Source organism: Eucalyptus grandis, chromosome 4 (assembly GCF_016545825.1).
Source record: "Eucalyptus grandis isolate ANBG69807.140 chromosome 4, ASM1654582v1, whole genome shotgun sequence".
Classification (NCBI taxonomy): Eukaryota; Viridiplantae; Streptophyta; class Magnoliopsida; order Myrtales; family Myrtaceae; genus Eucalyptus; species Eucalyptus grandis.
In genome coordinates, this window is record NC_052615.1 from 19,318,178 (window position 1) to 19,328,612 (window position 10,435).

The window sequence follows — 10,435 nt, forward strand, 5'->3', positions numbered from 1 at the left end:
ACACACACACACACATCTTTGGTTTTGTTTCCTGTTCTCACTGTTTTATCACTTTGTTCTTCGTTTATTTTCATACATCGAGGGATTAATTCTGTTCACTGTTCAGTTTTATTTGGGCCGATTCGTTTAAGCAAAAGCAAGGAGATAGAAAAAGGGGAAAGAGGTGAAAAAGAAACTTCTAGACACGAAGGAAGAAATGGCCGGGAGTTTTTTACCTCTGTCGCGGTGAACCTAGTTTCAAAACTCGGTGAGCACCTGTTTGCTCCCATTGGACGTCAATTTGGGTACGTGCTATGCTACAAGAGCTATGTCGAAGATCTCAAAAATGAAGTCAAGGAGCTGGAGAATGCAAGGGAAAGGGTGCAGCGCTCCGTCGATGAAGCCAGGTACGACGGAAAACTTATATACACTTATGTTCAGGATTGGCTGGGGAGTGTGACGAAGGAGGCTGATGAAGCACAAAACCTGTTAGAACGTGGCAAAAGTGCAAAGAACGCTTGCTTCCGCGGGTGGATTCCCAACCCCTTGGTGCGCCATCCAATAGGCAAAAAGGTGAAGGAGACAAAGAATGTCATTCAAGCACTTTATGAGAAAAGCCGAAATAGTAATTTCAAGAAAGTCTACTATGAAAATACTCCGACAGGAATTATCACTGCTGCCGCTTCCACTACAAGATCTGTTGACAAGAAAGAAGATGCCCTGGAGTCGAGGGCTTCAATCATAGAGGATGTAATGAAGGCTATAGCTGATGACAAGGTCCATGTGATTGGGGTGTATGGACCAGGTGGGGTTGGCAAGTCGAAGCTTTTGGAGGACGTCAAAAGGCGAGTTGAGGGAGAGAAGATGTTCGATGAGGTTGCCATGGCAGATGTATCACGCAATCCAGATCTAAAAAGAATCCAAGGAGAAATCGCTGACGCGCTAGGCTTGAAGCTAATTAATGTGGAAACTGTTCGTGGGAGAGCAGATCGTTTGCGTGAGAGATTAGAGCGTGATCCCAAGAAAACATTCTCATTATTTTAGATAATTTGTGGAAGAAGTTGGAGTTGAAGGAAGTTGGAATCCCTTGCAGAGATGATAATAAAGTAAGAGGTTGCAAGCTATTACTAACGTCTAGAAACCGAGATGTTTTGTGCACTGACATGGGCTCTGATCAAGATTTTCGAGTCTATGAGTTAGAGCATGGAGAAGCCCGAAGACTTTTTGAAAGGACAATGGGGGACAGATTTAACGATCCTGAGATTAGGAAGCTTGGTGGATGGAGTAGTCAAGAATTGTGGAGGCTTGCCACTTTTTATTGTTTCGTTGGCAAAAAGGTTGAAGCGTGGAGATTTAGCTACATGGAGGAATGCATTGAATATAGAAGGGTCAGATGTAAAATCACAAGTGGAACTAAATTACAAAGACTTAGAAGATGACAGAATCAGATTGGTGTTCTTGGTTTGTGCTCTAGACTCTGGGAGAACTTCCACGAGGGATTTCCTCATCTACTGCATGGGTTTGGGTTTATATAAAAATTCAACAGAACCATCGAAAATGCAAGAGATAGGTTAATGATGGATTTACATAGTCTATGGACTCCTCTTTGTTACTAGATTGTGATCACAAGGTATTTTTCCGAATGCACGACATATTTGTTGACGTGGCCATCTCTATTGCTTCCACGGAATGGAACGCCTTGGTCGGCAGGAAGGGTGATGGGTTTAAAAAATGGTCAAAGGATGAGCTCAGAAAGAGCATGGCGATATCTTTCCCTAGGGTTGGCATTGAGGAGCTTCCTGAAAAATTGGACTGCCCAAACTTGAAGATGCTTCTACTACTCGAACGCCAATCATCTCTCCAAATTCCCCCATCGTTTTTTGAATCTATGGAGAAGCTCCAAGTCTTGGACATTAGTGGCTTATCTTTTACCTCTCTGCCTACGTCGATTGAGCTCCTTGAAAACCTCAAGTCCCTCTGTCTTGATCACTGCCATCTAGAGGATGTGACTGTCATTGGAAAGCTAAAAGGATTGCAGTTCCTAAGTTTCCGTTACTCTACAATCGCTCGGCTGCCCAAAGAAATAGGTGGATTAACGGAATTGAGATTTTTGGACTTGAGGGAGTGCCTTGGACTCAAAATTATTGAATCGGGCGTGCTCAGAAGCTTGGTTAATTTAGAAGAACTTTATATGGAAGATAGTTTTGGTCAATGGGAGGACGAGGATAAAACACCACAAAATAATGCTAGCCTAGCTGAGTTGAAGAACATGAAGAATTTGAGCATTCTGTCCATTACCATTCCTTATTCTGTCAATCTCTCGAGAGACTTGCCATTTGGGAAATTGAACGAGTATAATATCCAAATTGGGGAAGTTTGGGGTTGGTTGGGCAAAAACAATGAATCCAGAACTTTAAAGCTCAAGCTGGATTCAGGCAATCTTCTTCATGAAGAGTGGGTGCATAAGTGTTTGCAAAGAACACAAGATCTCCACTTGGATGGATTGCAAGATGGCAATGATAGCATTCATGATTTGTGCGTCGAAGGTTTTCAGGAGTTGAAGCATCTTCACGTACAAAATAGCCCCTCATTTCAGTATGTTGTTCACTCCACGGAGATTGTCCAGTGCACTACATTTACGAAATTGGAATCGTTTTTCTTAAGAATCTAAACAACTTGGAGAAGATTTGCCGCGGCCGTCTTGCCCTAGAATCCTTTAGCATATTAAAGATTGTGAAGGTGGACGACTGTGGTAAAATCAAACATTTGTTTCTTTGTCCATGACAAGAATATTATCACAGCTCGAAGAGATTGAAATATGCAGATGCCACTTGATGCAACATATTGTTGTAGATGCTGAGGCTGAAGATGGAGATGAAATAGATGAAGATCCCAACGAAGTCATGCAATTTGCGTAGGCTGACATTACGACACTTGCCAAAATGACAAGCTTCTATAAAATGGCGGACTATTCGGTTGATTTATTTGACGCGGAGCAGGTATGTAATTTGTTTTTAAGATTTTGTGCATGTATATTATATGTGAGAATACAATAATTTGTTTTTGAGATTTAGTTTTTCAGAATAATTAAGACAAACAATTATTTAATTTTTCAAAATGGAATTGCTATGTGATAAATGAATACATAAAACATTTACATATCAGTTAATTACACCTCACCTTATTTGTGTTATGCTGTCAACATTGTTAAAGAAGCGCTGTACGATGCATAATTTTTTAAAATAATCCAGAAGTTTATCATTGCTTAATGGTAAAATCGAATATGTATACACAAACATTTATGGATATATCCACAAGTTGAAGGAAGTACATACGACCTTAATAATTTTTAAGATCTTTATTTGATAATGAATGGACATATGTATAATTCTATTATATCCGCTTGATTAAAGTGAAAGAAAGAACTAAAAAAAGAGTAACATCCAATCTTACTCATAATTTTGCAATCATAATCGTAAGTACATGAGCATTAGAGTGTTTAGACGATCAAATGTTCCGTTATACTTTATTTGTTAAATGACAGAACTTTTATGCGACTATAAATGAAAAATCAAATATAGCACGATCCAAATTGTTTTCGAATTCATGTAAGCTATTGGACCTTTTGTGGTGATCAAATCTACCCCAACTCTTGGCTCTCATCACTTTTCTAATATTACTAGTAGAATTTATGTGCGTTTGCACATGTATAAATTCCTTTTTTGTAATGGAATATTGCTTGAAAGTATTATTTAGAAACACTTTTAACATTCATTTGTGCACTATCGCTTTGATTTAACAATTGCTTTAACTGTTATGTTATCATAAAATAAGAAAACCCTTTTTTTAAATTATTTTTATCATGTGAGCAAAATCGTAAAAGAGTGATCTCAACTAAAATCATTTGCTGAATTAAGCCAATTTTTTTTTCTTGGCTACATATATAAAATTTGCCATATAAATTAGCTCTTTGATCAGGAAGCGCATCTTCCGACCAAAAAAAATAAATAAATAAAGGAAGCGCATCTTAGGTCCCTATATAGGTAAATTAATTCGTATAATGAAACAGACTTTGATGCCCAGTAGGTGCTATTGGGGTCAGTTCATGGTTCTTATGGCCAACCTTGGGTCTTACAGTGATGAACCATTTTATTTTTCTTTTAACTTTCGGCGATGTGGCATATATTCCGCATTACATCTATGATAGGAAATGATGGATCGTGCACGGGGACAAAAAAATCTTCAGACTATTTTAGTATTCTCTTGCAATTTACAATAACTTTTTTTACTTTCAATCTTATGATAAGAGACGTATTTATTCAAAATACTTTGGATAAAATCCCAAGCTCATATTAAACCTGCAAATAAATTAAAAGCGTAGTTTTCTCTGTTTGTCAATTTTAGTTCATGAATATTTGATAGAAAATAATTTGTTCGAGATATTACATAAAATCATAATCAATGACTAAAATTTCAATTGGGCTTATGCCATGAATTAGAAAATTTAGCTAGAGAGAACAAAATGTGAGGATAAATTGAATAACCTCAATATTTTAGGGACTATGAATCCTGTCCTATATTATATATTTAATGGACTCAAAGTACATAATGATAATTTTGAAGAAGAATAAGGCAAATTGAAAAATCACTATTCTGCCTTTTCTTCCATTATCTTTAAATCTATTGTATGAGATTATTTCCTTCATTATTATAGCACATGCAACTTGTATTTCTAGCTACGAACATTATTATGAGATAGTGTGGGGTTGTTCACCCTTTGCAGCTAATGAAGCTACAGAGTTTGGAAGCCATAACCATTGAAAGATGTCAATTAATACAAGACATATTTGACCTAGAAGGACTCATAGCCAATGGGGAAGTTGAGATTCTATCGCAGTTGAGAGAATTAACCTTGAATGACTTATCAAGTTTGAGACACATATGGAACAAAAATCTACACGAAGAGCATCATGTTTCCAAAACTTGAGGACACCAAGGTGCATAACTGTGAAAACTTGAGGTTTCTTTTTTTTTCTTCTTCCATGGCTAAAGCACTCGGGCAAATAAAAGAAATAAATATAGTGAGTTGTGAACTGATGGAGGAAATTATTGATGTGCAAGAAGAAGAATTGGAGGAAGCCAAAACCACTTACACTTTAAAGTTTCCTATGTTAACCTCCTTGTCTCTTGAGGAATTGCCGAATCTCAGGACATTCTCTTTATGAAAAATATGATATTCACTGTCCATCCTTAACAAGACTTAAGATATCTAAATGTCCCAAAATGATGACATTCTTTTCATTCGAAAGAAAGCAACAATTGATGAGAGCTGATAGAGGTTTACAACAAGCATTGGGTCATATCAACTCTGGCTTGTCCTTGCCTGTTTTTTTCAATGAAAAGGTACGTAAGCATCTACAGTATCTTTCTATAAACCATTCTTCTAGTTTTAACTAATGAAGCATTTTCATAAAAACCGGACCATTATTCTATACCGAAAGTGTAGCAGTTCGCGGTGGAAAAATTAACGCATTGCTGCTCATTCCCAAAGTTGCCCCCAAATTTCTATTATGTGCCAAAAATCCCAGTCACTCTACATATACAATGCTTATACGCAGGTTCTTTTCAATGTTGAAGTAATTGAAGTGTTTGTCCATGTGCCAATTAAAGAGGATATGGCACAATCAACTCCTCGAACAGTCCTTTTGCATCCTTGCATCCTTCACTGTTGAACTTTATGAAAATTTGTCACATGCTTTTCCACCAAATTCAATGAATAGGTTGCAGAGCCTAAATAAAATTGAGGTGGTCGGGCGTCCCTCCTTGCAAAGACCCTGAGACCTCTCTCTCTCTCTGTGTTTTCTTATATGTAGTTTTAATCACTTTTTTTTTTTGGCGGCATCACCACATTCGGACTGCATATTTACAATAAAAAATGGAAAATTTGATTAAAAAATATCATATATAATTTCCGTCCTCTTCAAATTAATGTGGGCAATGGAAAGACTCAATTGCTAAATCGGAACAACTTTTATTGCTAATAAAGAAACAAATCAGCTAGCGGTTGGAAAAGACCCGTCCAACATCAATTGAACAGTACATACCTGCACTCTACCATCTTTTGATTTAATTGTTAGATTTTTTTCTTTATTATTTGTCGTTTTTTCTTGGAGTATATACTTTGTCGGAGAAATTTTGAAGTGCATGATCCACGAAGCTTTGGCTTGTGCTAATTGGTTTATGTTTTGTCAGTATCATTACCTTATTATGCACAATCTATATTTTTTTAAATGGTTCAAAGAAATGGGAGAGTATATTGGCTATTGTGTATTTGTGTGTTGTAGTGAGCGAAATCTAAGGTAGGCTAAATTTGAGGTTTAAGGGAAACATATTATGCACAAAATTAATTTGCTTATCTGACTAAGAAGGCTATGGTTATGCTACTACTTAAACATAATTCTTGATATATATTGAAAAAATGTATACTCTTTACTAAAAAGTAATATGACAGAAAAATGGATTGTAGGGAGTTGTATGTACTGAAAAAAACATAGCATGCATCTAGTCTTCTTTTCTATATGCTATATTGATAATGTCGATCATGGGATATTCCTCATTCTTGAAATTACAGTATTCTCCTTTTTACGAACAAAGAGTAGGCTCTAACTAATTAAATTGAAAACTAATAGGTTGAGTTTCCCAATATGGAGTCGATGAAGATCTTGCACATGGATATCTTGGAGAAAATATGGCTTGATGATCTTGCTTCAAATGCCTTTGGCAAACTCAAGACTCTAGTAGTGCAGTATTGTGACAAACTTTCATCCATATTTTCATCTTATACTATGCTCACGAGATTTCAAAATCTAGAGAAGATAGTCGTAACTGATTGTGAGTCCTTAGAAGCGGTATTTAACATCCAAGAGTTCAATTTTAGTGAAGCTCGTTCTACAAGCTCTTTCATGTTGAGAGAATTAGTTTTGATGCGGCTCCCAAAAATGAAGCATGTGTGGAGTGGAATTTCTCAAGGAGGTCTTTCCTTTAGAAGCTTACGATGCATGAAAGTTATCGAGTGTGAGAGTCTCAAAAGTTTATTTCCAAGCTTGGTGGCAAAAAATATGACACAACTTGAAGAACTTCTAGTACAATCTTGTGGAGTGGAGCAAATAATAACAAAGGAAGATGGAGTAGGCATGAGTACATGTAATCTCTTCTTTCGACGATTGGCCAACCTAACGTTACTTGAGTTGCCGGACCTAAGGAGCTTCTATGAGAATAGTCATACTTCAACATGGCCACTCTTGAAGGAATTGCGAGTTAGACACTGTGGTAAGATGAGGTCTTTCTCAGCTGCTTGTGAAATTCAAAACTGCCAAGGTACAACTACCAACGAGAACCAACCTCCACTCTTTTCTTCGGAAAAGGTACGATCCTTAATTCTAACCCTCTGCTTTCGTTTATAGTGGTTTATGTGCATTGCTCTTAATGCTTTGTTATTCTCAGTAGGAAACTGAAATTGTCCAACATTTCATGCTTATTAATACTAGCCTAACGGCACCTCTGAACAGCTAAGAAATTTGAGAAGATTAAGTTAATATTTCCTACTCATATTCTTTGGAATATAATCGGCCGATCCCAGCTTTTTAGTTTGAAAATATTTTTTTTTTATTAACTTGTGTAGATAGTTAAGCTTCTAATGAGTCGCTCGTGTCTCATCAAGTCCATTATGTTAGTGCTACGTCTTATGGCTAGGATTTATCTATTTAATTTAAGTTGATCTTCCTCATAAATTTTACACACACACACATATATATGCTCATTTGGCATATTGCTGCCATATTGCTGGCTTAGCTACGAAACAAAGTCCCATGCTCAAACATCGTGAACATATAACTGACAAATACCACGGCCGACTTGCGTATCCAATCACATGTTAGTAACTCACTAGTAGGTTTTGACAAGTACCAACATTTATTTATACTGCAAAAATTACTAACTATTTTAATAACTTATCTACATTTACTTTTTTGTCTTACAAACGTCTTAAAAGTTACTAAGTTTTATTTGAAATTATCAACTTTATTTGATTGATGCACCAATATTTGACTGATTTTAGTTATTTACCAACTTTTTAATAGCCTACCTACTTTTGTTATTGTGATTACCAACGCTTTATAAAAAAATAAAAATAAATAAAAGGTAACTTTTACTTGAAATGACCGACCTTAATTTGATTGACAAACCAATTTCATTAACATATCCACTAACTTTCATTACTTGCAAATTTTATTTATCGTGTTAGGTTTTGAACAGCACAAAACATTCATTTTTATTTCCAAAATTACCAACTACTTTAGTAGTCTACCGACACATATTCTTGTGGCTCACCATCATATTTGAAATTACTAACCTTATCTTAATTTACTATACTTAATTTGATAGGTGTGCCATCATTGTCAAATTTAGATACAAAACTGATTTTAATTGGATATATATTAAAGATGAAACGGGCTAAAAAACCCACTGATTTTTTGTCCTCTCTTTTTCCTAAATGAAAGGACATTTTAGTCATTGGACTTTTGGTGGCCTAATTAAAGGGATTCCCTCTCACAGGTCATTCCGCACTTGAAGGCATTGACATTAGTGAGGGAGGATATTGAGACGCTGCAACATTACTGCTTTGGCAATCTCAAAGATCTGGCTTTGGGATGCTACCATGATGAAAATGTCGTTTTTCCCTCCAACTTCCTTCTCCACAAATTCCCCAATCTAGAAATTCTTTCTGTGATCTGTAGTTCCTTCGAGGAAGTATTTCCAGAAGATGCATCGGGACATGGGGGATCAACTCCCTATGGAGGACTTAGTAACGTGGAGAAACCTCTCAAGGTACTTGGAAATCTGAAACAATTTGAGCTGTTGTACCTATGTAACTTGAAGCAAGTTTGGAAAGATGGCTCCGTGATGGCTGAAATCCTTAAACAGATTGAATTTCTATTCATTTGGGATTGCCCTAGTTTGTCAATCGTGCTTCCATCCTCGGCTTCATTCCAAAGATTGAAGCAGTTGGAAGTAAAGGATTGCGCTAGTTTAGTTCATATGGGAACTTGCTCAGCAGTGATAAGTCTGATGCAACTTACTTGGCTAATCCTAAGAAATTGCAGTACAATGGAAGATGTGGTAACAGATGATGGAAATAGAGCAGAGGAGATCTCTTTCCCTAAGCTAAAATGGTTGATACTTGACAGTTTACCAAGCCTTGAGAGCTTCTCCCCCACAAATTTCCCCTTCAGGTTCCCATTATTAAAGCGTGTTGTCATCACACAGTGCCCCAAGATGAATCTATTCTGCATGGGTGCCTTGAGGACACCAAACGTAGATAAAGTATTCCTCTCCAACGAGGATGACGAAGGATGTTGGGAGGGGGACCTTAATACCACCATCCAAACCTTATCAACATGAAACCGTCAACACTGAATTCAATAAGTCAGGTAAATCCGTGTGCCTAATCATGTCTGCCCAAACACCATGTCAAAAAGAAGAAACTTGAGTTCTTCTTCGAGTTTGTATTGGCTCATATGAATCATTACACATTTTGAATATTGGGGGCTTTTGGGCACTTATTCACCAATGCGTTCTAGCTGTTTGATGAATTGATTAGCATAATTTCTGTCATTGTAGGTTCGAAGATTGTGAGGTTTTGTTATTCGGGGACTATATGCTTGCCCACTCCTATGCTTAATCTTGAGGAGTCTCGGTAGTTAGACATGTCTTACTGACAATGTTTGTTTCTTTAGAGTATCATGATCACTACCATCAAAGTGGTTGCTTTTATTTGCTAGAAAGTGTCTCCCGTAGTAAGAAGTTGAAGCAAGCCTTTTGCAACTTGTGCTTTAATAGTGCTCTAGTGCATGGTGTTGATGTGCCGACATGTGGTATTCATGGTGGGCAGGTGTTTCATTGAATATCTTACTCTCTTTTTTTCTTATTTGGGATGTCCTCCCTATGTCCTTTCATTGATAATGTTATTGGTGTAGCATAATGTTTGGGCATTTAAGCAATTGAATGTGAGGGTGCCGATCCTTTATCAAACTATGTAGAGATTTTGTGTGATTGTTGGCTTTTAGGTTACCTTGTTTTGGGGGTAAGACTTAAAGTTTTTGTTATGGTTCTATAAAAGGTATTAGATGCTCAGTTTATCGGTGTGACATCCTGAATTTTAGGTCCTGTCTTCGATTGAATAAATTTGGCTTTTCATCGACGCACCTATAGTTCTTTTTCCTGAACTGATCACTCACGAGATAACTAGTCTATCAGGTGAAGCCGTTAAGGGATTTAAATGCAATAGACTTGAGAATTCGACCAGGAATTGACTGCTCGACCGTGCTAATTTGCAAGGGTCATTACGGCATTATCAAAATCAATCAAAGACCAGAGATAGGTCGACTCAACTGAGATA

At 36.8% G+C, this 10,435-nt stretch overlaps 2 protein-coding genes across 2 annotated transcripts; both read left to right on the forward strand.

The window, feature by feature from the left end:
• The first annotated feature begins 1,182 nt into the window (after positions 1-1,182).
• LOC120292537 (disease resistance protein RPS2-like) lies at positions 1,183-2,650 on the forward strand. The gene is made up of 2 exons (XM_039310782.1): positions 1,183-1,498; positions 1,596-2,650. Exons 1-2 carry the CDS (start codon positions 1,183-1,185, stop codon positions 2,648-2,650), a joined length of 1,371 nt encoding a protein of 456 aa, XP_039166716.1.
• A 2,363-nt stretch (positions 2,651-5,013) lies between these two features.
• On the forward strand, positions 5,014-10,118 carry LOC108956460. The gene is made up of 4 exons (XM_039311301.1): positions 5,014-5,382; positions 6,669-7,403; positions 8,593-9,467; positions 9,658-10,118. Exons 1-3 carry the CDS (start codon positions 5,263-5,265, stop codon positions 9,436-9,438), a joined length of 1,701 nt encoding a protein of 566 aa, XP_039167235.1. The 5' UTR covers positions 5,014-5,262; the 3' UTR covers positions 9,439-9,467; positions 9,658-10,118.
• The last annotated feature ends 317 nt before the right edge of the window (positions 10,119-10,435 follow it).

Coding starts and splice junctions, on each gene's coding strand:
- LOC120292537 (XM_039310782.1), top strand. CDS start 1,183: ATGGAGAAGCCCGAAGACTTTTTGAAAGGACAATGGGGGACAGATTTA. Junction 1,499..1,595: donor TTTCCTCATCTACTGCATGG/GTTTGGGTTTAT, acceptor CTTTGTTACTAG/ATTGTGATCACAAGGTATTT.
- LOC108956460 (XM_039311301.1), top strand. CDS start 5,263: ATGATGACATTCTTTTCATTCGAAAGAAAGCAACAATTGATGAGAGCT. Junction 5,383..6,668: donor CTGTTTTTTTCAATGAAAAG/GTACGTAAGCAT, acceptor GAAAACTAATAG/GTTGAGTTTCCCAATATGGA. Junction 7,404..8,592: donor CACTCTTTTCTTCGGAAAAG/GTACGATCCTTA, acceptor TCCCTCTCACAG/GTCATTCCGCACTTGAAGGC.